Consider the following 27022-nt stretch of genomic DNA (forward strand, 5'->3'; position numbering starts at 1 on the left):
TTGTCAGCATCTGCTTAATGCAATGACTACATAGTTTTCACAAACTGTATTTGCTTATTCTTTCAGGCTGAATAACAGATTGGAACAGATGTTGGAAGATGTTAGCTGTGGATACCGGGATTGTGGAGGAGTGGTTATCAGAGTTCAAGGTAATATACAGTCAGATATTTAGCCAGTAGTGTTTGAATTGCTGCTGGAGCAGTATGCAAGAGTGCTTGATTGCTGTGGAAATTAAGAAAAATAGTAAGCTTGGATTTTGCTGAAATAAGGTGATGCATACATACAAACGTCTTCTTGAGCAGACTTTTTTTTTCTTCTCCTCTTTGGCATTACACACTTGCTGATGCAGAGCAATGAAAGTGTATACCACAGATGAATGGCCTTCAGCGGACTAGACTTGACTATAGGTTTTGCTCCTGGCCTGCTTAAATACACTGGGAATGTGTTTTCCTGTCTTTATAATGGAGTATGATCTCCTTTGAAGGTCTGCAGATAAGAAGCACTGTAAGAGCTATGAAGAGCAAATTTAAATGTACAACTTCTGAAGGGTTGTTAAAAAGATTAGATTTTTACCCTCTCAAGTACTGGCAGAAAATCTGTTTAGTGTCAGAAAAGAGCTGTTCATGTCAACTGGAATTTGTGTTCTTTCAGACTGATGTTATATCCTGTAACAATGTTCACTGCCTTTGTACAGTGGGTCTTGAGAAAACTTCTTAAAATATGGACGTGCAAACTGCTAAGTTTCACAGTACTGAAGTTGCACAGTGAAACTTCACAGTCATATTTCAGTGAGGTTACACCTGTGAAGCTCTTGTGTTTTATCCATTTACCCACTGTCTTTACTTTCTGTATGAAACTGACTGCAAAATCATAAAATACAGTTTGTCTTCCAGCAATTTTGTTATCCTGAAAAAACAGTTTTCTGTAGGAAGGATTTCTTTGTGAAACACTTTTTAGATTACAATAAATTGATAAATAGTAAGTCATAATGGATTTTTTTGTTGAAATTGCTGTTTTATTTTAATGATAAATATTGCTTTTTCTGCTAGTTATAATATTTTTATTTCAGACATTGCCAGAAACATCCATATCCAGCTATGCTACAAACTTGAAAGACAAGAGTGCTCTGATTTCATCTCTTTACCAAGTAATTCAGGAGCCACAGAGTGAAGTGAGTATATTGGATCTCTCACACAAAATATCTGACATAACACCTGCAGAATAAAATAGGACCTTGCATGCAATTAATTGTGTTCTATAACTACATGAACTACAGAACTACATGAAGAGTCTTTGTCAAAATGTTTGTTTTAAGCAAAGGCATACTGCCATGGAAACAAATTGATAAGTTTTATAACCTACTGATTTTAGCTAAGCTTGCAGATCATGCTCACGGGCTTCAGGACTTGGGTACAGAATTGAGAAATACATTAAGGAATGGAAAAGGTCTTTGAGACTGACAGAATTCTCTCTCTAATTCAGTATGACTTGAATATGAATCTATAGCTATCAGAAGCTTGTGAGAACAATGTTGGATAGATTTGCAATCTTTTTAAGTTACTGCTTAAGCTTTAGTTTTTTTTTGTTTTAAATGCATACAATATAAATATACACATTTATACAGTGGACTTGCTCTTGCTGACATGATGGCAAATAAAATAAAACAGGGAGAAGGGGGCTGGTTTGCTCTGTACCCGTGCAAGGAATGATTCCGTACCCCATGACTGCCCTTTTTTAAAGTGCCCAGTTGAGTTCAGAACAAACTGAGCTGATTTTAGTTGTGTCTTGTTAACTCTATTGTCTCACTTTCTACCATCCAGCAAACCTTTGTGTATTCTTTTAAAATTCTAAAACTTTAAAATTAAGTCCTTAATTCCTCTGAAAAGACCCAGCATAAGGAACCTTTCCAAAGATTGAGATGGTACTGGTAGTGGTCAGAGGATAAAATGCTTCCAGTATATACATTTTTAGAGAGAATGCTGGTACAGAAATTCACAGGTTCTCCAGCAAAGAAAAAGTGTAATTTTACTTTGCTACTCAGGAAAGCATTCTGAGTCATTCCAATGACTGAGTCAAACATGTCTGTTCTACAGAATTCATATCTACTTGTAAATTAATCTGATGAATCTCCCTGCTGCCAAATGATACTTTCATACATTCATTGATTTCTCACTTCTTCTGGCTATCGCTAGGTTTCTTAGGGACCTTAGTAGCAATGTGGTCAAGGCACTGCGAATTCTGCTCTAAAGGATAATTTTTGGGATAATGCTGGAGGGAAAGGTATTGAAGATTTCCGTGTTGGTGAGACTTGGAATTGAAATGAAAAGCTAGTGCTGACACTGAGTCTTGTGCTGCCTTGGGAGAATGTTCCTGAGATCTTTATTTGGACTGTTCTTCAAGTACGTGGCACTTTGTGGAAAGGGCTACTTGGAGCTTTCCACATTGTGAAAATACTTAGAAACTAGCAGTTAAAAAGATACGTGAATTCTTCCAACTGTTATTTAAGATCTTTTAGCTGCATTGTGTAACGTTAATTTGCTTTACAGTGCGGCATATGTGCTGTTCTTTCGTATCTTGTGTGTAAAGTGAAGGGGAAGAATTGATGCGTGAACATTGCAAATACTGCTGACATTAAAAACAGACCGACAGCCACATCTGTATACCTTTTGAACATTTTTATTTCTAGCACAATTACCTGTAACTTAAAATTGTTATTAATCTCGTTTTGTGGTGTGGGTGCGTTCTTTATTGTAAGTATTTGAAAAGTAACCATGTGTATTTGCATTTCTGACTACATTTTCCAGCTGGTTCGTATTTGCTTTTCCAAAAATTTAATAATCCATTTGTGAGATAAATGAACTACATGTTTGCTACAGCAAAGAAATCCAGTTCAGAGTAGCTTTGTTAGTAAACACTCAGTTACTTTTGATGTTCTTGGGCCACTGATAGGTGAAAAATGGAATGCAGTACAAGAAGAGTCTTCAGTAGATGTGAAGATTTAAAGCACTTTAAATTGATGCAAGGGTCTAATAGTAAAAAAAAAAAAGTAAAAATTGAGGTTTGTTTTGTCACAAATTTCAGTCTTTTTGCTTTCTCCCTTAAGTACTGTTGCTGTCCATTTAGGTAGTAGCTGTGCAGGCATTTGCATTAGGAAACAGAAAGTGTTTGAAGTGTCTAACAAATTTAGATATAGCTTAAAAGGAAGAGGGATGAAATTGCTTGGACGTTATGTTCCAGCATTAAAAATTGTTTCGTTCTAGACACCTTTTTGGAACTGTTTTAGTGTAAAACAATACCTTGAAACAGCAACAATCATTAATGCGTTTTGATATTAGGCTTTAGCATGTGGTGGCATTTTGAGGAAGAAAATCTGGTTTTATACTGATTATGCATTTAAATGTGCTGATGTAAAGCTGTCTCAACTGAGATAACGATGTGAACGTGAATACCTGTCACAGCTCTTTATGTGCTTTTTAAAATTCAGTCACATCATTCTGAACTGGTACTTCATTAAAGGAGGCATGCAAATGGTGTAAATATGTAAGCTGAAAATGGAAAGCACTTGTGCTGGTGAAGTTTTCTAGAAGGATCTTTGATATTCTGCTCTTAAAACTGATGACTAGTTTAGGTTGGCATGATTTTTTTGTTTTTGCTGTAGATTTTTTACAAATGATTTCTGACAGATGTAGCTTCTCTTTGGAAAAGCTAAAAGTTCCTCTTTTTTTGACTGGATCACATTGTCTTAAATTACTTCTAAAAAGAACCAAAACCTGCTGAGGCTTCAGAAGTAACTGTGGGGTAAGAAATGTTGACTCAACTTTCTTTGTATTCAGGAGGAAAAACATAGGAAAGCAAGCAGATTTTTTTCCTAGCAGGCTCTTCTGATAGTGTTGCCTCCTTTGCCGCAGTAAAACAAGGAGAATATAGAAGAACGGGTTTCTTACCTTTTTGAAATCTTGCTCTGTTGAAAAACTGAAGGTTAAGTGTTTTAGTTAGAATACCAAGGAAAATGTGATTTGCATGTTACTAGTGGTAAAGTACATATCTACATTCCAGTCTTAAAGTATTTTCAGAAAGATGTTGAGTAATGCCTGAGACTTCAGTGTCCTGTTCTCCTGACTGAAAGTACCTAGTGTTCTCAATAGTATTTTCCACTTGGTTTTAAAAAGTGTCCTATCTAGGTGACAAAATAAAACCGTATATCCATGTATTCACGTGTGATGGTTAACATTGTTTTGTCCTTGAACAGGGGTAGGTCGTAGCACAAGAATCTGCATTAAGTCCAGAAACACAATGCAAGCTGACTGTTTAATAGTTTAAAAATTTTCTTTTTAACTTGTTCTAGCTCAGTGTATTATTTCCAGTTCAATGTATTACTTCCATTTGTATCAGTTTAACAAATTTGATTATACGATTATCCTTGAGGATTCCCCATTTCTATCTCAAAGCTATAAATACACGGAAGTTTCTAGACTATTTCCATGGGAGTGGAAAAGTGAACCAATTCTGCTGTATGCTCAGTTATTGTAATACTTTGAATTTTATTATTATGCAGCTCTTCTCATTTAAAAAAGGTGAGTAAAAGGTTCTAGCAATTTGTGTGTGTACTGTTAGAGCTCTAGAATAGCCAGACCTTTTCTTCAGGTGCTTTTCCTGTGTATTAGAGATATTGAGGACATGGTATGAGGTGTGGTGATAAGGAGTATCCTCTGGTAATGCCTTTGAGACTGGAGAAAGTGAACTAAATATGAGAGAAAGGAGCTATTGGAATTCTTTCTTCATATGCTTTGGAAGACTCTACTTTCATCACCTGGAAGTATGTTACAAGGGATGAAAGGTGGCTAGGGTGACTTGAGCAGTTAATGCGAGTCACTCCCCTTTTGTCTAAAGGATTGATGCACACAAAGTTGCTATTTCTTGTAATGTTTTATTCATTCACAACTGTAATTTATATTTCAGCTTCTGGAGCCAGTTTGCCATCAGCTCTTTGAGTTCTATCGCAGTGGTGAGGAAAAATTACAACGATTTACACTACAATTTCTACCGGAGTTGATGTGGTGCTATCTTGCTGTCTCAGCCAGCAAAGATTTGCAGAGCAGTGGATGCATAGAGGCACTTCTCCTAGGAGTTTATAACTTGGTTTGTATTCACATGTAATTTTTCAGGTCTGGAAATATTAGCGTGCTTTTTTAGAGTCTTTTACTGGGTGGTAATCAACAATTTTGTTTCAGAGTTGAAATGAAGTGTTTGAGTATCTCCGTTTTGATTCTTCAAGTTGAGGTCCTTGTCAGGAATCTGCAACATGAACTTTTAGTCTTATTTTTGTGACTGTTTTCCCTGTTTTTCTTGTGGTCACTTGAGGATGTTAATGCAGTAACAGGTGAAGGAGCCGAAGAAGTCCTCTTAGTTTTTTATTACTTAATTCTAGGGATGGTGATTAAACTTAAATTCTCCTTGAAAGCTTTTGGAGGTGCGGCTTTTGAAGTTATTGCCCGTATTTTCTGGGGTATTTTGACCATCTTTATGAAAACACAAAAAATCACTCTCAACAAATTCTTTGTACTTGATTGCTTAACAGTTTGGTTAGCTTTGAGAAATTATAGGTCTCCTTTCATTTTGTAATAACTTTTTCATATTTCTGGTATTTTTGTATGAAAAGATACTATTTGTTACTAAATTACTGCTTTGAAGAGCAGAGCTATGAAGGAGCCTTTAAGAACACCGTATTTTAATTATTACAGCAAAATGCCTTTAGTCTTTTTGTGGCTGTTATAAGAAGCTTAGCATTGTTATGTCTATTAGGATTCTCTTCAGCGTGGTTTGTGTGTTCTGGATGTTTTAGGAAGGCTTTACGGAAAGGGAAACAGCCGTGAATTTCAAGTCACCTCTTCCCATTCTGAAAACCTGGAGAAGGCAGCTCCCATCCTTCTCCTAAAAATATCTCAAGTGTCTCTATCAAGGGAATGAAAACTTTTTTTCCCCCCCCCCATCCGAGAGTCTGTAGAAAGACCTGAGTACGTGCTTCGTGTGCTTCCTATGTGCTCAAATGTATCCAAGAAGAAAACTGTTCCTGGAAAGTGTATGCTGTATCTTATGCAATAAGTCAATTCACTTCTTTAATTCCATGATGAAGTCATCTAAAATGGTTGATGGATATGGGTACAATCACTTATCGTTCTCCTAGAAGAGGTTATATTTACAGTTAAGCTTGAAACCAGTCCAGTAACCTCTTCTCTTGGCTGTGAACAGTCTCTTACTCAATTAGTAACATAGCCATTGATCTCCAGGATACTTAGGATTATAATAATTTTACGGCACGCTTCTGTAGGAAGCTGTGGATATACATGACTTTTGAAAACGCTTATCCCTGCCCCTGCTCTGCTTTAAGACATAATGCGTGCTTATGCTAAAGTAATGCCATGTTACTGATGCTGATGTTTTCTCCTCTGTCAACGGCATACACAATTTATTACTTAAACAATCACGATGGTACTGCTCTTCAGTATACAAGGTTGAAAAGGCAGTAGGTGGCTAGCTTAGGTGCTATTTTCTTGTTCAAAAACAAGAGGAAGGATGTAACATAATACAAATAGCAATTCTGCAAATATGTACTGTGGTCTCCTGGAACCTGAGGAAATGAACATGTTCAACAGAGTCCTCTGGTTTCTTACTGAATGAAATAGAAAGATTAAGTATTGCTGAGAATAATTTTAAATTGACTATATTGTGAGTGGTGTTGAACTATTGTAGCTGAACCTTTAGATCATGAACTGATTTGCTCTACCTTCAGAAATAGTGTTAGTGCAGCAGTTGACTTTTGGCTTTCTTGGCAGTAGGTGTTGTTTTTTCCTAAGATGCTTCCGGATCTTGAAGTGCTCTCCTGGAACTTAATTACAAGTCTCATTAAAATGAAGAGTAAAAATACTGATATTTTGAGATTTTAAAAGTTTTAATGTGAGCAGTTTCTCTTCCCTTCTTATCACATATATGGAGGAAGCTGTTTTCCACACTGATGCAAAAGCAATATTGAATATTTAAGTATCAGTGGTTTATGTGGAGTGTTGGGAGTAGCTGTGTAACTCTTCAGATAGAAGAGATTCGTATGCTTTTTTGATACTTCTTTACCACTTCATTTTCTACTTTAAGACATGAGTTTCAATAATTACTATGTGAAGTTAGTCCTTCAGCCTTCCAAGGCACGGATGTTAGGAGATTTTAATCTCTGCCTTCTGGGTATATGAAATGTGATGCTGAAATTTAGAAGAAAAAAATTCTTCTGGGTGGTGTTGGTTATTGGTCAGGTCTACTATGGAATTTCTGATGTTTTTTATTTGAAGTGCTTCAGTGCTCTTCTGTGATACATAGGCACACCTATTTTGCCTTATCCATTAGTTTTCCATTAAATTAGAGGAGTGAGAAGTCCACCAACATACTGCTATGGTGGTATCTTGCAGGAAAGTAGCTTCTCTAAAGCTTTGCATCCATGCTTCTTTTAGTTCTCTTTCTAAGTATGGAATTATCAGACTTAGGCTTTTGCAAATATTGTGATGTCTGCTAGTATCAAATCATACGACACTGCTATCTTTCCAGAGCTATAATGTTTCCAAAACAAATTACTTGTAGAGCCATTACTTGATGGGTAGATAGTTTTTAGAACGGAATTATTGAGCATTAGCCTTCACAATTAGCACATAGTGTATAATTAGAAAAAGATAACACTGTTTAAACATACTGAGATTTTCTGTTAATTTTCTTAAAGTGGACTATGTATGCCAATGCATGTGCCCTTTGCTAAGTATTTGAATAGATTTTAGAAACAAAGCAAATGCATGGTGATAGCAAATACAGAGATAATGTCTAGCTTGTAGCTCAGATTGTTATAGTATCCCTATCTGTTCCTGTAATGATTTGTTTGCTTTCTTTATCTCTTCAGCCCTATCCATCATGTAACATTTTTGAATGTCTGGTTTCTGCAGTGCAGTGTAACCATTGGCATCTTCTGTTTTTTTCAGGAGATAGTTGACAAAGAGGGAAATAGCAAAGTGCTGAGTTTCACAATTCCATCTTTGTCCAAACCTTCAGTCTATCATGAAGTAAGTGACATCCATGGCAAAGCTGTTACTAATTGAGAAAGGCAATGTGCTTTGGGGACCTGCTTGTTAAGAATAAAAATGAAAATTAGTTTTATTGTGTTGCATGGTGACACACAGGAACATGTTTCTCAGTCTTATGAGTACTACTAATTGGTCTCTGAGACCTCTTCAAAACTAAATATTCGTAACTTCATAATACCCATGCACTAACTATGTGTATTTTTTTCTGTTCTGAAGCCGTGTACTTTATCTGATATAAAATAACTTGTCAAATCTAAGGCACCTGAGCAGTCAGATAACCTTCACTCTGTTGAAAATTTATGTACAAATATGATGATGCTGATCGTTGTCTGTTTTCGCTTGCATTGTAGCAAATCTTCATGCAAACGTGTTTTAAATGACCCCTTTTGCTTTAGCCTTCCAGCATTGGCTCCATGGCTCTCACTGAAGGAGCTTTGTCACAGCATGGTTTGTCCAGGGTTGTATACAGCGGACCTCATCCTCAGAGGGAGATGTTAACAGCGCAGAACAGGTGAAATTGCGTAGTAGGATTTTAGTTGAGAGTCACTAATGAATCTTAGCTTCATTAAAAACTACAAGAAGTTAGAGATTGAAGGTGGAAATGTGTATGCTGTGTGTTGTGGTGGGTTTTTTCTGTTTATAAACACATGTAAATGTAGATGCAGAAATACCAGCAGCATATGTTACTGCATGAAGAGAAGAAGCTTGGAGAACCAAACTACTCAATTGTTGATTTTATTAAAATGAGATACCAGATCTGTTAAAATAACTCTTGCAAATTTCTGCTTAAACTTCTTTTCTGTTAAAAAATAAAATTAGTAATGTAATTCTATTGTTTCTTGTAACTCCTAGGTTTGAAGTGCTGACTTTCCTTCTGCTCCGTTATAATGCTGCCTTAAGCCACATGCCTGCAGTTTCTCTTCAGTCATTGTGTCAAATTTGTTCAAGGTAATTTCTGTAGGTTAATTACACTGAAAACTGCTTTGTCAACTTGAAATGCAATCAGTTTGAAATTCTTTTGTTTTTTAAAAAAACCTTCAGGTTCCTCAAACCTGCTTCTAAACTTGACTCTTTTTTTTTCTTTTTCTCTCATAAGTGTTTACAGTTGCATTATTTGCTTTTGAAGTATCTCTTATATAACCTTGGGCTGAGATCTCAAAACAGGGAAATGGTGGCCTGGCTTGTATACAGTGCTGTTAAGTGGAGAAATCAAATGGAGGGAACTGTTTGGTTTTAATTGATGTAGTTGTAGGTTTGTTAACTAAATAAAGTCAGAAATGCCTTCTAAAATCTTGGTAAATTTTGCATTGCAAGCTTACTAACTAGATTTGAATGCCGTGCAAGCTGAAACTTTCTTGAAATTATATTGGATCTTGAAACTAGGAATACATCGATTCTTACTGATGCTTTGGGTGTTGCCAAAATCTGCTGTTAAAAAACCAAAATGCACACTCCCCCAAAATCCCACCTCAGCTTTGATTATTGTGTCTCTTTTTGATCCAGTTCCTTTTTTTTCAAAGAGGAAGAACTGGTAGTAAACTTGTTTATCTTTAGATTTTTGAAGTGGACATTGCATTGAGGAAAAGAATTAGAATGCTCTTGTTAACCCACGAAGTCCAAGAGACACCTAGAAGTCAACTACAGCAGCATTTTACCAGTCATAGGTCCCAAGTTCCGCACACAAACAAAACATGGCAATGGATGCCTGTAAGATTGTCTCTTCTTTAGAGGAGGTTTGAAGGCACTGGAGCACTTGGCAACATTTACAAGTCTTTACAAGATCTTTGTTAGATGCGCCTAAAACTTATTTTAAACTCTGCCAGTAGAGGGCATGCCCTTCTTCCATAATAAGAAATAATTTGCTTCAGCACAGGGTTGTTGATGGATATCTGCCTGTGGGTCTGTTGTAGTTAAAATGTATACTAAACGCTGAGCTTTGTAGAGTTCTATACAAAGGTGGTTCTGCATTATATGCTAATGACAAATCCATGATTTCTTTAGAATTTGTGTCTGTGGATTTCCTCGCCAACAAGCGAGAAAGGACAAGGGAGTCAACAGCAGGATTCCAGTTTCATCTGAATTTATGGTGCAAATGCTAACAGGGATTCATTATGCTTTGTAAGTTGTGGTTTTGGTTTGATTTTTTTTATGTGCATACAAAATAAAGAAATGTCAGCTTAATTTCTACACTCAGGCACGCTAGCTTTGAAATGTTCTGTTTTCTAGTGGACAGATGCTGTGTCTAGCAATAACGTCCTTGGGAAGGGAATGCAGTTCTCCAACTATTTAGCTGAAGTTACCTATGTCATATTGGGGAAGGAGGGCTAGAACAGCACTTAATAGGTATAACTGCTGTTGTCAAGAAATCTTTTTGAAAAAACCTTTTCCAGCCATTGTCTCCTGTCTGCATTTTTGCGTGCTTAGTTTTGGCATCAGTCTAGTTAAGGTAAAAAGTTTTTATTATTTTTTCTCTGAAATCCTGATGTTATCTGGCCTTTGATGGTTATATTAATGTGTGAAGCTCTGTTATTAACAGAAATAATTAGAGACTAGGAACACAGGAATACTGAAAAGATGGAGTAATACTAAAACAATCCTGTTTGGATTGCAGAATATTTCATGACTAGCCGATCAACAACCAATTATGTCATTTTTTACCTGCTCAAGGTGATCAATGAAAATAAAACTTTGTAGATGCTACTTCAGAACAAGTTCTCTAAATAGCTGGCTTACTGCTAATGGACACAAGTAGTTCAGCATCTCTAAACTGAGCTCTCAAGGAATACTAGATCTATAAGGTTATGTGACCAAGAAGGCTCACCTGTTGATAGATGCTTATTGTTATGCATATATTTACCTTTGTAGTTATAATGGAGAATGGGATCTGGCTCATAAAGCTCTGGATGACATTTTGTATAGAGCACAGCTGGAACTGTATCCAGAACCTCTACTGGTAGGTGTTGTATTTCAACAGTTTTGTAAGTAGAATTTTTTGTCTAGGGCATCCTTCCTGTGAATGTGTGTGATGCCACATCACACCAGGAAACTAAATCCCATGAGGTCTCTGGCTAGGCTCGTGTGAATAGCTAGATCTGCAAGTATGCACACATATGCACAGACATTTTCAATGTACACTGTTACTTTTTCATCTTCCCCAGTGAACATCTTATTTTCAATAGAAACTTCTGAGTTTTGAAAGCTCAGGTGGCAGTGCAGAAGCACTTTGCAGTTCATGTTAAGTAGTAGCCACATCTTTAAATGGGAAGCTGTGTTTTAAAATGTGGCAGGTATTAAATGTAACTTAATTCTGGGAGGTAATTGCAACCAACATTCTTTATAACCCCTTTCTGACCTTAAACTGGATTTGTATACGGTATTCTTGGAGTAGTAAGAATCCCTCAACAGAATTCTTCTTCTAAGAACTTAACTGCATTTTTTTTCTGTTCTAGGTTGCTAATGCAATAAAAGCTTCACTGCCTCAGGGTGCCCTGACATCTAGTAAAGAAGGTACAAGATGCATTCAGGTTGAAATTACACCTACTTCATCCAGAATATCAAGAAATGCTGTGACTAGCATGTCTATCCGAGGGCATAGATGGAAAAGGCATGGTAAGAAATACTTTTGGCAATAAATTCTGGCATGAGGAGAGGGGCTTCGGTTTCTTTGATCATGGGGTGGCTCACGCACCCCCAGGCTTTCTTACTAGAGATGGGACACGCGTGTCTCTTAGCAGAGCTAAAGCCCTTGCTAGAAACCTAGCTAAGCTCAAACTGAGCTTTAAACTAGATGTGAAAGGGGAGGAGGATGAGAACAGGCTATACAGGAGTGAGCCTGGACGTGGGGCACTGGTGATTCGGAGATGGTGTGCTGGTGAGGAGCACCAGTATATCACCACACAGTGAGTGGGGGCGATTACATCTGGGTGATAACGCACTCTGGCGTTAGCTACCCCAGTGACCAGGCAATTGGGAATAAACTCTATTCCCTCTAAGAGGGCTGAAGGCTTGGCAGCTCAGCTGAAGTGCATTTACACCACTGCACGCAGCATGGGGAATAAGAAGGAGGAGTTGGAAGCTGTCCTAGGGCAAGGAGCCTATGATGTTCTTGCCATCACGGAAATGTGGTGGGATGATTCATATAACTGGAGTGCAGCTATGGTGGGGTACAAACTCTTCAGGTGGGACAGGAAGGGTAGGAGAGGAGGCGGGGTAGCCCTCTTTGTAAGGGAGGACTTGGACTCCGTTGAGATGGATTGTGGTGATGAGGAGATCGAGCGCCTGTGGGTTAAAATCAGAGGAGCCCGCAAGAAGGTAGGTTTTGTGATGGGAGTGTTACAGACCACCCAGCCAAGAAGAAGAAGCTGATGAGCTCTTCTATAAACAGCTGGGGTTAGTCTCTAGATCGATGCCTCTTGTTTTCGTGGGAGACTTCAATCTTACAGATATCTACTGGAAGTACAATAGAGCAGAAAGGAACAGTCTAGGAGGTTCCTGGAGTGCGTGGAAGACAACTTCCTTGCACAGCTGGTGAGCGGACCGACAAGGGAAGGTGCCCTCCTGGACCTGCTGTTTGTGAACAGAGAAGGCCTTGTGGGGGATGTGGCAGTAGGAGGACGCCTGGAACAAAGCGATCACGAGATGATAGGGTTTTCAGTTCTAGGTGAGGTGAAGAGGGTGGTTAGCAGGACAGTAGCACTAAACTTCCAGAGGGCAGACTTTGGACTGTTCAGAAGGCTGGTTGGCAAAGTCCCATGGGAGACAGCACGTAAGGGCAAGGGAGCCCATGAGGGCTGGGAATTCTTTAAAAAGGAAATCCTAGCAGCTCAGGAGAAAGCCATCCCCATGTTCTGAAAAAAGAGCTGGCGGGAGAAAAAAACAGCTTGGTTGAACAGGGACATCTTGGGATATATCAAAAAGAAGAGAAATGTTTATGGGCTCTGGAAGAAGGGACAGGCCTCTTGGGTGGACTACAGGAGGGAAGTGAGATTGTGCAGGGAAAAAATCGGGAGGGCTAAGGCTCAACTAGAAATCAGATTGGCAAAGTCTGTGAAAGATAACAAAAAATCCCAGATGGGATCCACCCAAGAGTATTGAAGGAGTTGGCGGTGTTTGAGTCACCTTCCCTGGAGGTGTTTAAGGGACGGGTGGATGAGGTGCTGAGGGACGTGGTTTAGTGTTTGATAGGAATGGTTGGACTCGATGATCTGATGAGTCTCTTCCAACCTGGTGATTCTATGATTCTATGATTTTTATGCATTTAAAATAATATTTAGAATTTTGTTATCGTACGTCTTCATTACTAGTAAGCAGGCAGCATTTTGGAGCTTTTTATTTTCTTAACTGGTGAATAGGAATCCTAATGCAGTCCAGGTAAGCATATTACCTATTTCCTTCATCGTGCTTAAAAACATTTTTGTTAAATGGAGCTCTGCAAAGTTATTGTTAATTTAGAGACTGATGTCCTGTTTTCTTCTGAAAAGTAGTGTCTAGTACCTGAAGCAAAGCAAACATATAATAATTTTATGGCAGAACCTCAACTGTCTTAAATTACTTAAATAAAAATAAGATTTAAGGGTGAAGAGGTAACTCGTTATGTTTTGATGTTGTGGCTTAACCCTGGCTGGCAACTAAGTACCACAGAGCTACTTACTCACCTCCTCCCTCAATAGGATGGAGGAGAGAATCAGAAGAGTAAAAGGGAGAAAACTCCTGTGTTGAGATAAAGAGAGTTTAATAGATAAAGCAAAAGCTGTGCATACAAGCAATTCATTCACTTCCCATCGGCAGGCAGGTGTTCAGCCATCTCCAAGAAAGCAGGACTCCATAATACAGTAACTGAGGAGGATAAATGCCCTCACTCTGAATGTCCACCCTTTCCTCCTTCTTCCCCCAGCTTGGTATGCTGAGCATGACGTCATATGGTATGGAATATCCCTTTGGTCAGTTGGGGTCACCTGTCCCAGCTGTGTCCCCTCCCAGCTCCTTGTGTACCTCCAGCCTACCCGCTGATGGGATAGTGTGAGAAGCAAAAATGGCCTTGATACTGTTCTGTTACTGCTCAGCAATAGCAATGCTGTTTCCAGCACAAATCCAAAACATAGCCACATACTGGCTACTGGGAAGAAAACTCTATCCCAACAACAGCCAGCACATTTGGGCAAACTAGTATCAGGGCTTCCACAAAATAGAACAGTCAGAGCTAAGAGGTAGGAAGAAAGATGCTGAATGTACTGCAAAAGGAGGAGCGTTACAGTCCACTTCTACCATCCTGAGATGAGGGAAGAGCTGCTGGCGCAGCGATCAAACTGGCAATGGCTTGTTCTGCTGCATGTGTAGCTCTGATGGCAGGCTAAGCGAGTGAGTGTAGAGAAGAATGCTCTTTTAATAGTTTCAATGAAGATTTGAAAGCAGTGTCATAAAAATCTCTGTATGATGTGTAGTGTATGAGCTTTCATACATGAACACAGAGGGTTCAGTTAGAAAACAATTGCCAAGGTACCGTTTGTAAAGGACTGAGAGGTAATTCAGGTTAGTGTTGACAAGGTGATTTGTAAATATACTGGTACAAGATTACTTTTAAAATAGCGATAGAACTTTTTGAGCAGTAGCGATGTATATAGGTGGCAGTAGTAGCAACAGTAAGCTGCCAGAGGGGATGAGGGGCAAAGAAAGGTGAAATAATAAAACTCCTTTTCAATAGGTTAGAACTGCTTAAAACTGTCAGACAAAGCAGAGGAGCAAACACTGGTGTCTTTAACTTGAGTGAGGTCCAGTAGTGAGTCATTACTGAAATCTCAAGAGAGGCCCATTTTAGTCTTTATTGTTTTCCATTCTTCAGATTTACAGATGGTAAGCAGGGATTATTGACCAGATGAAAGAAAACTGTATGATGTGGCCAACTTTTCAGTGGACAAATGCCCTCTGAAATGAAGCTTGGCAATTTTTTATGTTTAGGTGTTTCTGATGCTTATTCAGGTGAGGTGGTGGAGGGGAACACTGATCAAGGACACTGGTTGCTAGTTCATTCAGAGGAATTGGAAGTATTAAAATAAGCATTCCCTCTGTCTTTGCTTGTACAGAAAAATTGAAATAAAAATGCTACGGAATCGGTATTGGAACCATCTCTATAAGAATGCAATTTTTTTAGCAAATACAGAAATCTAGGAGTTTTAGAATTATTGCCATCTTGCAAGGGATTATGCTGAGTGAGATTCAAAGAGAAATGAATGGGACAAGTATGCCCGGCAGCAGATAACAGTAAGGTGAAAGGGAAATGAGAATAATAGTAGGACTCAGAATTCTGTATTTTGTGGGAGTCTCATAATGACTCAAGTGAGGAGTACTCAGTTTAGGAGTGAGAATTGCAAGACTATGGACATTTGCAAAAAAATTCTTGTCAACATTTTGTTTGAGTTATTGGGAAAACTTTGGACTTGCCTCGATGGTACAGGATTTAACGAACAGGAACACAATCTTTTGGTGTAGGGCAGGGTTAGTGGGCAACTTGTATAGCAGGTTGTGGGAGTGGTGGTGAATTTGAAGGCTATGTAAACATTATGCTAGTTTAAAGGCCAAACCCGAGTCTATGATATCTTTGACTAACTGACCATCCAATTATTTTTTTTTAAATGGTAAGTGTTCCATGAATATATCACTTCAGTTAATCTCCTCAATACTTTCCTTATGAATACTAACAGAATTGTTGTTTGTGACTTGAAAGCCTCTTTAAAGTCAGAGTGGATGGTGTCCTGATTTCAAAATTCCTAATAACATAATTCGGTGCCTCAGAATTCCTGATGAAAGATAAGGAATAGATCTTCAGGGACAGCATGCAGAGAGAATAACAAGGCTTATACTTACAGATGTGTGTTTGAATTAAAATAAATACTGGGACTGGTAGAAATCAGGTGACAACAATGTTCCTCCTGACCAGTGTTCTTTCTCTTGCAGTCTAATGGGAGGGAAATTTATTCAAAGCTTTTATTTGTATGCTTCAGTATAATAAAAATGAGTTGTATGGACAGATGAGGAAGCTAGAGAAGACAGCTGAGATATATTCTCATCTTAGGCGTTACATGGACAGGAAGACCTCTGAAGTAAATTATCCCTTGAGGAAGCAGGAATGGCAATTTTCAGTTGCTAGCTATTTGTGTAAAATAAAATAAAAGAATTACAGCCAATCATACTTCCAGCTGAGATGCATGGTCTTTGTTTTTTTTATATCTTTTAAAAAATTCAGTTTGCTATGAAGGTTTTTAGACATTAGATCTTGCCAGCCTTTGCTAGAACTCTGGATTGAAATCAGTTTGTAAAAAGATTGACTTAACGTTTAATCTTGTTGTGATATTCAATCCCGTATCTCATTCTTTAGAGCTGTTGCTTAGAAGTTTTTAAGATCAAATTGGTATTGTGACTTTAGACTTCTAAGATAAGTACTTTAGAGGTACTAAAGGTGAAGGTCATTTGCAAAATGAATCCATCTATTCACAAATGGATAATATTTATAGAGTGAATTGATATTAGCCACCAATTACCAACAAATTTAATGCTATTGAATTGGATTACCTATAAATCATAAACCGTAAAAAAAGAGGAGCATTAGCTCTTCTATCTAGTGTTATTTTTTTTTTAGTGTTCATGTTTTAAATAAAAGAATAGCATCTCCTTTTGCCTTTCACAAGTAGAGGAAAACTAGAAAATTCGTACAGTGTGTAAGGGCCAAAACTACCTAAATGAGTGGTTATTTATGGGAGCAGGGGCAGAAACAAACAAGCAAGCCCTAGCAACTCTTTCCTTATTCATGTAAAATCTGCCAGACTGCCCTGTAAAAGGATTGTTTGGGAATGCATGTAAAAGAAATGCTGTGATGTAACCAACTGAGTAAGAAGAGCTAAGCAGATGTTGGCAAGATGCATAACACAAAACGAAAGATAGCAACTAAAGAAGAAGGACCAGATGTTATTTTTTCCCCCATTGCAGAAATGTTCTTTCTTGTAGTACACAAGAAGTAAGTATTGCTATTACTCAAAAACTGGAACAAAAAAAGTTCTTCCTTTGTTCCTTTGATTTCTGCTGTGCACTCCGAGTCTTCTTTCTTTGGAGCTGAAGGGTGCTTCTTAGTGCTTTTCTGCCCTCACTGGGGAAGGAACTGACAGTAAGCTCTGTTCTACCCTCTCTTCTCTCTCTGGTTTCCTGGCTCTAAATGAAGTCTTTAGCAGAATTAACTTGTGCATATGGGCATAAGTGGATCCTGGGAAGAATTTCTGCTGCAATAAGGTGCCACTGATGGGGTAGCTGGAAGAGGTTAGAAGATTGCTGTAGGAGAGGCACAGGTACCTCACCCTGGTAAAATTAGACTAATGAGGCTAATCGGAATGTTGATATCTCCTCACTAACCTTTCTGCTCCCATGTTTTTAGAAAAAAGGCTATATTTGATGGTGGTGATGTGATTATTATTTGCTTATTATTACTATTGCAGTTTGCAGTACTCGGTTGTTACTTTTGTTATTGACAATAGAAGATTTCTGGAGAAAGTACTGTTAGGAGTAACACTTGGAAACAGTTCAGACTTGAGTGTCCTGCCAAATATGAGGAAGTTAATTGTGAATAGTGGGAACGCCACTTCCTTTGGGTAGTACAACTCGTTAAATAATGACAGGCCTCTTGGGTGGACTACAGGGAGGAAGTGAGATTGTGCAGAGAAAAAATCAGGAGGGCTAAAGCCCAACTAGAGCTCAGATAGGCCAAGTTGGTGAAAGATAACAAAAAATCTTTCTATAAGTACATTAATAGTAAATGGAGGACCAGGGAGAATATTCAGTCTCCGTTGGATGCAGAAGGAACAACAGTGACAGGGGTGAGGAAAAGGCTGAGGTACTTAATGCCTTCTTTGCCTCAGTCTTTAATTGTAAAGAAAGTTGTTCCCTCTGTGTACAAACCCAGGAGCTAGAGGAGTGGAACAAAGCTCCCATGATCCAAGAGGAGGTGGTCAGAGCCTTGCTAGCCCGACTAGACACCCACAAGTCTATGGGGCCGGATGGGATTCATCCAAGGGTACTGAAGGAGCTGGCGGATGTGCTGGCCAAACCCCTTTCCATCATCTTCCAACAGTCCTGGAAGACTGGGGAAGTCCCAGTGGACTGGAGGCTGATGTTGTGCCCATCTACAAAAAGGGCCGCAGGGAGGACCCAGGAAACTCCAGGCCTGTCAGTCTGACCTCAGTGCCAGGGAAAGTCATGGAGCAGGTGATCTTGAGTGCTATCATACAGCACATGCAAGAGAACCGGGTGATCAGGCCCAGTCAACACGGGTTCACAAAAGGCAGGTCTTGCCAGACTAACCTGATCGCCTTCTATGACAAAGTGACTCGGCTGCTGGATGAGGGAAAGGCTGTGGATGTATCTTCTTGGACTTCAGTAAAGCCTTTGACACAGTTTCTCACAGCGTTCTGCTTTGGAAACTGTCAGCCTCTGGGCTGGACAGGCGCACACTCTCCTGGGTGGAAAACTGGTTGGCTGGAGGGCCCAGAGAGTGGTGGTAAATGGTGTGAAATCCAGCTGGAGGCCAGTGACAAGTGGGGTTCCCCAGGGCTCAGTGCTGGGTCCAGCCCTGTTCAATGTCTTCATCAATGACCTGGATGAAGGCATCGAGTGCACCCTGAGCAAGTTTGCAGATGACACTAAGCTGGGTGGAAGTGTCGATCTGCTGGAGGGTCGGGAGGCTCCAAAGGGATCTGAACAGGCTGGACCGCTGGGCAGAGTCCCATGGCATGAGGTTTAACAAGGCCAAATGCCGGGTCCTGCACTTGGGGCACAACAACCCTGTGCAGCTCCAGACTAGGAGAAGTCTGGCTGGAAACTGCCTGGAGGAGAGGGACCTGGGGGTGTTGGTTGAGAGGATCCCTCCCAGCTAAAAAGCATTAGAGCTGCCACGGTGAGAAATAATCTCTGCATAAATTGCTCTGATTTTGGATTTCATACTGTCAGTTTTTAAATGCCTGCACTGCCAACTTGTGTCACATGCAGTAGCAAACTGGCAGTAGGATCCGGGCAGTCCTTAATCCTCAAGTCTGAAAGAGCTGCATTATGAATAAAACACAGGGATTCAGTTGAGCTTTATTCTGAGCTGTGCCTGTCTGACTGATGGCTTCTTTATATGGCTTCTTTTTTTCTTCTCCAAATCATCGACATGCAGTTTTGTGGTTGTAGAGCTAGTGCTGATAAAGCGATTCTGTATACTTTTAAAATAAAAAACTTCAGATACTGAGAATACTTCAAACACAAAGGAGCTGACAAGTTGCTAGGATTGCAACTTGTTACTTGCATATTCTTGGAATTTCCATGAAGTTTCAACTCCTGTTTTTATTTTCATTTGTTTTCTGTCAAGAGTTCATCCTTCTCAGCTAATGCAGTTAGGCATTTTTGTAGCTGGGATTTATTTTGCCAGGACCTTGGAGGAACTATTGCATTCTTAGCACTGAATTTCACTATTAAATCAGTTGTGTTTGCACACAGCCATCATTCTCACACTTCCAAGTAGCACTGGAGTTTTCTGTTTACTTGGAGATTTTGGGCTGCATCTGCAGGAATCTTTGTCTGTCTTGAAGTAGGTTTTTGGCCAGGCTGAGTACTTGTATATCTGTTAGTGATGACCTACCCAGAAGAAAAGAAGTAGTGTTAGAACCAAGCTCCTTATTTTTTTTTTTTCAGTACTGCAGAAAATTGTGGTGCGTTTCCCTCAATTTATCATCCCTGTTTTCTCAACTGTACTTGGTGTAATACCTGACTCGCGTAACGCGAATAAATTTATGACAACATAATTTAGGTGTAAGCTTACAGAAGAACCTTAGAAAGGCTGAAGAGTTAGCTTTTATGTTATGGTAATATTAGGTGGTAAGAAATACAGAAAACTCCATAGGTTTGACCTGAATAAGTTGATTTTAGTAACTTTCCTGCTTGTAATAATCTTTCTGATTGAAAATAGTTTTTTGATATGAAGAAAGGCAATGGAAGTCTAAGTGTGCTTGAGTTGGCTTTGATGTTCCACTGTGTGTTTTCAGGCTGACCGCTGCGTGGCATCATGACGTTTTATGCGTGGAATTTCTGGTCTTGCATGGTAACACATGAAACTCATATACCATCTCATTGCAAAATGTTTCACTTTAGTGTGGTGATGCAGAGAATATAGTCATAAATGTAAATTATGGAGACTTCTTTGATTTCTGATGTTCTCTGAATGTTTTTCATGTGCCTCAGAAATTTCTGTTTGGAAGGATCGAGCGTGGGGCTTTCCAGTGTGTGTATGCAGGCCAACAATTGCAAGAATGAAGCCTGCAGTTTAGAAACAAAGCAAAATTCCATGCTTGCTAATGTTGCTAATTAACAGCAGGTTAATATATGAACATCTGCTTTAATTCATAATGCTTTAGTCATCTGTATCCGTTGGCTTTTGTTTCATGTTTTGTTTCAGACATCTTTTGTTTTTTTTTCTTATCCATCTTCAATTCTAGAACAACCAGAGAGTGGTAATGATGCTACTGAAATGGGCAACTTTGTCATACCCGAGATTAGTGTCACAAGTGTGGCTGGAGAGAGGACCGGGAATGGGGAAAAAAGCAGAGCACTAGCAGACAATGATGTTCAGCATTTACAGGGAGTACAGGAAACAGCTGCAGATCCTAGAACTGACAGCAAAGGCATGCCAGAAATCAGGAGGCAAAAATCTGTAAGAAAAATGATGGAGGATGGAATAAACTCATCTGGCAGAGTGCAGTTTTAGCAGAGCACTTGTAGCTGCACTCTAAGGTACCACTGTTGATTGAAAGGGTCACTGCTGCATGTTTGAAGAATTAAAGTATGCAGTTAATATATTTGCATGTGTAATAACACAAATGCATGTATTGCACCCAGCTTTGTCTGTGCCACAGACGACGATGACGTACTCACAAGTAGATCTAGTTAATTTGGAGAAAAAACACTGTGAGACTCAATGTAGCTTTGAGTTTCTTAAGCATATTTATTGGGTTTACAACATCTAGTGATCAATGGGATGAAGAATCCATCAAAATGGACGTGTGAAGTACCTCACTGTGTACCTTGGAGTTCCCAAATTCCACCTTTCACGTTATACTGGGGATCTCATGTTGTGCTGGAGTTGCCAGCTCATACTGTCAGACCTATGATGCAGAGTGACCTTTCAGTCCTAAAGCATTCTTGGGTTGCTAAACATGTAGGTGCCTTATTCGATGTCCTGGGGCATTGATCACATACCTTTATAATTAACGAGCTTTGCAAAATCATGTATTAGAGCACTTGGTCAAAATGAGATTTACACTTCTTTAAATTTGTGTGGTATCTTCTAATCTATACATTTCTAATCTCCTGCATGAATTAACAAGACTGCATTTCTTTTCAAAATCGTTACAAAATGAGTTTGTGGGCATGCTTTTCCATCTATTTAATGCAGCATTATTTGCTGTAATTTTATATCCTAATTAACCTTAATTCCAAAATGTAATGGAATAGGTAAGTGTTTTGTCTTCTGTTCTTTGTTCTGTTGCTTTATGGCTTCTTGCTTGTAAATATAAAAATCTAGCAATGCATAAAATTGATAAATGTGAGAAAGTCGCTCGCTAATTCTTTTTTTTTCTTCTGCCGTGCAGGTAATACTGATTTAGCAATTGAAGAAGACCTGGTGGAAGTATCTGAAAATGATGATGGGTTTTACTCTAGGGCTACTTTTAGCACAAGTCAGTCTGCCCTATGTAACAGCAGCAACACAAGCAGTAAGAACCTTCTAGGGAAGAGCCAACGAAGGTCTGGAGGAAGCAAAGCTGGAGGAAAAGAAAAAGAAGGAGAAACCTGCAGGGAACACTTGTCACGAAAACAGACTCAGAGAGCCATGAGTGAGAATCTGGAGCTTCTCTCTCTGAAGAGACTGACACTGACAACTAGCCAGTCCCTGCCTAAACCTGGCAGCCATAGCCTGACCAGAACGACCACTACTGTGTTTAGTAAATCCTTTGAACAGGTCAGTGGTGTCACAGTTCCAAATAATCGTGCTGGTGTATCTGGTACAGAGGCAAACAGGTATTCAGCTTGCAGTCTTCAGGAGGAAAGACTGATATATGGAACGGAAAGGACAGATCTTCCACTGTTAAGCAAACAACCTAATCAGCAGCGGCCTCCTAGTATCAGCATAACTTTGTCCACAGATTGATACGGTTAAATTGGCAGGTATGGAAAATAAAATGTTGGGGTTTATGCTGATAATGGTACATCGGTATTTTAAGCTCCTTAATATGCTATACATTACTTTCTTAAACCTCACCCCCATAAATCCTTAGTTTGCTTACATTTGACAGCTGTAGTAAATAGATAACAGTTACAATTGTTTTGCATCAACTTCTCATAGCTTGGAAAGTTCCTCTTTGACTCACTGTACTTATACTCCTGATTCCTTACGGCTTCTTGTGAAGTTTACGACTCCACCAGTTTAACAGGCATTGGTTGGTTGTTTGGCCACTGACCAAGCTGTGTGACTTTGCAAATGTACAGTATGGGAACAAATAAAGCCTCTTTCCCAGATCCTACTTTCTCTACCACTTGCTGTAGCCCAAACTTGTTTTATTTAACAGAAGTTGGGCAGTATGGGCATGAAATTTTGGAACAGCGTTATAAGGGCATTAAAATTCTGTTACTTAAGTTAGTCATGAGAAAGCTGGGCTTACACATAAGGTTAAAGCTGGTAACATTAGTTCAGTGTTTGATGTTATTGTGGTTTTTGTAATGGTCATTAGTCCACATTGCCCTGTTCGTATTTCTTTGTGCCTGTATAAGTCTGAATTATCAATACATCTTGGTTTTTCTATGTGTCTCTGAAACTGGGCTAAAAGTCATACAGCAGCAGTACTTGTGGATAGGGGTTCCTATCAGTTGCTATAATAGTCACTCTTTAGACTTACAAATTGTGTGACAGCGTCTTTCTTTCTGATTTTTAAATATCAGGCACAAAGCTACTCATTGAAGAGTCAGTCAACAGTATTTCTGTTATTTATGGGGAAGAGGTGTAGGTAACGTAATGATGTTATATAGGTAATAAGGGATGAGCATGTGGTACTGACTCAAGCAAATCAGGAGTGTGAATGTGTTTAACATGAACTTTGAACTTGAGACTAAGAGAATACTACCAAAGGATGTGAACTTTCAGTAACTTCTAAGCACAAAGGGAAAATACAGTGTAAATAAAACTAGCCCTGTAATTGCTAGTTTTTTGTATCTGTTTTCTAGCTTGAAATTCTAAAACAGCAGCCTGTTCAAGGTTACCTGACCTTTAACCTTCATTTAGTTTGGTGACTGTTTGATACCAACTTTTATAATGTAAAGATTTTAATTAAAGGTGGACATCAAATCTGCTTATGCAGACATTTGGAGAAGCAGTAGCTGACAAAACCACTCCAGCAGCCATGCTTAGCTGCTAAATAGCTGATGTATTATTGTGAGTGGAGGAAAAGGATGAAGGTGGTCATTTCCAGCTGTCCACGTTTCTCCAGCTAGGGAGAATAAGCACTAGAATTCTGGTAGACTTTCCCGTTTGCCTGAAGAGAAGTTTAGATACCCATTTTTTACTTAAACTGAAGCACAAGTAACTTTTCAGCAGCTAATGTTATTCAATTTTATAGCAGTTAACAAGATAGTTAAAAGAGATGAGGAGACATAGTTGATAGACAAGTTGTATAATTCTACTTCTAAGACTGCAGGCTCTATGTGGACATTTCTTAATAGGCATCGCAGTGTGTGGAATAGCTGCATTAGTCTGTAGATGTTTGTCTCATGAATGTGCTGCATTTTCCACTGTTCTCTTCTAGTGTAGTATTTCACCTTTTTACAGTGAAGTGTTTTCTTTATTGTACATAAAACCCCCTTACATTCCTAATGTATAAACAACAAGTTTGTCTTGTATAGTGTTTAATACTTTGGCCAGTGAAATAAACTGGTTCTTTCATGTTGTGTGTTTTTGTAAACATTTTGTACAGCAGAACATTTTGCCTCTTTTTTTTTTTCTTTAATTATTTTTTTCTGTAATACTCGTTAGCACAATTCTTTCAGATTCACTAATACACGTGGCAGCTGGAGCTCGCAGAACCATGGGTGTCACAAGGGCTTTAGGCAGCTGATGGCAGATGTTGGCTGGCATTACACATGGTGAATGCAGAGCTTTTCCTTTCCTTGAAATTTCTCTTAAGTGTTACAAAGAAATAACCTGCAGAACTTACAGCTGCCTCTTGGAATGCTCTCGCAGTGTAGCAGTTACGATGATTTTGGAAACACTTTATTGGAATTTAAATTGGAACATAAACTAGAATTGATAAATAAAATTGTGGTTGGCAAATGTTTGTTGTGACAGTGTTAGTTGTGATTTAGTGTTAGAATTTTTACGTAATTCTACTGATTTTGTTCTGTTTTACTTTGTTCGTGGTTGCTTCATTTATCTCCACGGCAGACACTTTGTCAAGCAGGTGTTGGTATAAAAGATGTTTATTATACTGGGAAGATAGAGTCACTTTAGCTATAAATAAGTACAATTTTGAAGGATCCGAAATGCCATAAAATATAGATCTGTAACATAATGTTCATAATACTGTTGGCTACAAGTCAAACAGTGTTATGAGTAAAGTTAGTTTATCTTTTTATTTTATCCAGCTAATTATTCTGACTGTGATCTGGCTTGAATCCAAGACATAGGCTCATATTGGCACAGCTGAAATTAGATAAAGCTTCTTTTTTTTGAGAAAATAGTAAAAGGGAAGGTTCTTGGTACTAAAGGCTCCTGCTTCTTTATGTTTGTGGCTTCATATACTTATGTTTTGGTCTCTGGAACAACTTACACAATGAGTGTGATTTTGTGAACTGAAATTACACCTTTGTTCTCATCAAATCTAAAGAATTTATTTCTTGATGGGAGTAATATAACTCAGCTTTGCTTCTTTCTTTTCTCATAAATGGAAAAGAAAATAAAAAAAAAAGGATTGGAGAGAGGGAGAGCGGACTTGTTTGTTGTCAAAGGTTTTTTGCGGGTGGGAGGAGGGAAGTAGGGCAGGAAGCAGATATATTAATTCTTCCACGCTATCTCTAAAATTGTCGAGCTCTTGGGTTTTGAGCATTATCTGATCGCTTTAGACTGATCAGTGAAAAATGTATATTAAAGAAGTAGAGATCTTCTGACAGTCTAAGGAAAACCTATTCAGACATCCCGTATTGTAGTCTACACAGGAGTGGGTAGTTCTGATGAATACACTCTGAACATCATACATGGCTGCAATGTTCTGCAGGAAAAATATTGTGTAGGAGTGAGTCATCTGAAATTATAATAAGAGAAGTTATTTTAATGCTGACATTTATAACTGACCTTACTGTTTTAAATCAAAGGGCACTGTTCCCAATGATGGCTTTGAACAGCAACGTTTTCATAACTCTTGGAGCTGGGAAGAGTTGTTTTTGTTGTAAGAATCTATAACGTTTGCGCAAAAAGCGTATGACCTCTAAACACTCGCTGTAGAGCTGCAGTGACTTTTCGGAATGGAGTGAAATGTCCTTGAATTGCCTTGAATACCTGACAGATTCGATAGGCACAGAAACACACGGCTATTTTAACCATGATTCTCTCTAAGGTTGTCTCTTCTGATTTCTATGAGGATTCTAGAAATTTCTAAATTGTTAAACCTGGTATCTTTCGTCAGTGTTTGAGGCTTACAGTGCTGTATATAGCTGTGTAATATATTGCCTTTTGTATTTGTATAATTCTGCTTCTAAGACTGTAGACTATATGTGTACATTTCTCATTCACCGACATCTGTAGGATAGTGGTGTCAGTCTATAGATGTTTGTCCTCACCCGAGAGGTGGAGAGTTTAATTGTGTGCCACACTTTCTCATATTCTCCAGTTCTTTGTGCGACACTGTTCTGGGTTGTAGTAACGCGATGTTTCACCTTTTTTACAGTGACGTGTTCTCTTAACTGTACATGAAAACTTACATTCCTAATGTATAAACTACAAGGTTGTCCTGTTTAATGTTTAATAATTCGGGCAGTAAAATAAACTTTTTTTTTTTGAAGTTGTATGCTTTTGTAAATACTTCATACAGCAGAAAATTTTTCCTCCTCTTTACTGGCCTTGTTGAAATGCACATTATAGCGTTGGATCGGTTTCATTATACACTCCTAGAAGTCACAGTAAGGTTTACCGCGTTATTTAAAATATGCCAAATGCCCATTTTACAGAGCGTAGACTCTCCACGTGCAGCCTTGTCAGGTAAGACGCCGTGCTACAAGCACTTGGTTGAGAAACTCTGGTACGGGAAAGGTTCAAACGAGTTGGAAACTGGTGGATGGCAGATTACTGTCTTGGGCAACTTGGTAGTTGTGGTGGTCTTCACGGTGGTTTCGTACACAGCCAGTATCTGCAGTGTGTTTTTATTAGATCTTCTAGCCAGCAATCTTTACTGTGTTTCTGTGACCTGCTGGTGGTCTGGGGCTGTTTGCTGTCGTTGCACAGGTGCTTGTGGCTGGTTCACGTTCTCCTTGTTCATGAAGACCCTAGAGGGAGGTTCTGCAAAGCTGCTTTCCAGCTGTCTGGCCCCTGTGGGTGCTGGTACCTGGGGTTGTCTCAAGACTTGGCGTTGCCCTTTAAACTTACTGAGATTGGTGTGCTGGCTCATGTCCTGCCTGCTGGCGTCCTGTGAATGGCAGCGCCCTTCTGGAGTATCAACCGTTCCTCCTGAGTTTGTGTTACCAGCAAACATGCTGAGGGTGAGCTCTGTCCCATCGCCTGTCTTCATTAATGAAGATGTTAAACTGTCATGGCTTGTGTGTTGGCCCCTAGCGCACACCAGTAAGGCCAGTAAGGTCTC

The 27022-nt window shown here is 39.0% G+C and overlaps 1 protein-coding gene across 2 annotated transcripts; it reads left to right on the forward strand.

The window, feature by feature from the left end:
• Positions 1-66: 66 nt before the first annotated feature.
• Positions 67-26223, forward strand: HYCC1 (hyccin PI4KA lipid kinase complex subunit 1). 2 transcript variants are annotated; one of them, XM_069860291.1, is made up of 11 exons: positions 67-149; positions 1070-1171; positions 4960-5139; positions 8013-8093; positions 8510-8625; positions 8967-9062; positions 10116-10232; positions 10980-11067; positions 11564-11723; positions 20624-20918; positions 21776-21980. In XM_069860291.1, exons 1-10 carry the CDS (start codon positions 99-101, stop codon positions 20890-20892), a joined length of 1260 nt encoding a protein of 419 aa, XP_069716392.1. In that variant the 5' UTR covers positions 67-98; the 3' UTR covers positions 20893-20918; positions 21776-21980. The 2 variants fall into 2 exon arrangements, with proteins under 2 accessions (XP_069716392.1, XP_069716391.1); XM_069860290.1 differs by lacking the exon at positions 20624-20918 and having other exon boundaries at positions 21776-26223.
• The last annotated feature ends 799 nt before the right edge of the window (positions 26224-27022 follow it).

This window comes from Phaenicophaeus curvirostris, chromosome 6 (genome assembly GCF_032191515.1).
Source record: "Phaenicophaeus curvirostris isolate KB17595 chromosome 6, BPBGC_Pcur_1.0, whole genome shotgun sequence".
In the NCBI taxonomy this organism is placed as follows: domain Eukaryota; kingdom Metazoa; phylum Chordata; class Aves; order Cuculiformes; family Cuculidae; genus Phaenicophaeus; species Phaenicophaeus curvirostris.

Excerpts from the sequence above, each read along its gene's own strand:
- HYCC1 (XM_069860290.1), top strand. The coding sequence starts at position 99 with ATGTTAGCTGTGGATACCGGGATTGTGGAGGAGTGGTTATCAGAGTTC. Across the intron at positions 1,172-4,959 it reads TTCAGGAGCCACAGAGTGAA|CTTCTGGAGCCAGTTTGCCA; the intron begins GTGAGTATATTG and ends TTTATATTTCAG. Across the intron at positions 10,233-10,979 it reads ACAGGGATTCATTATGCTTT|TTATAATGGAGAATGGGATC; the intron begins GTAAGTTGTGGT and ends TTACCTTTGTAG.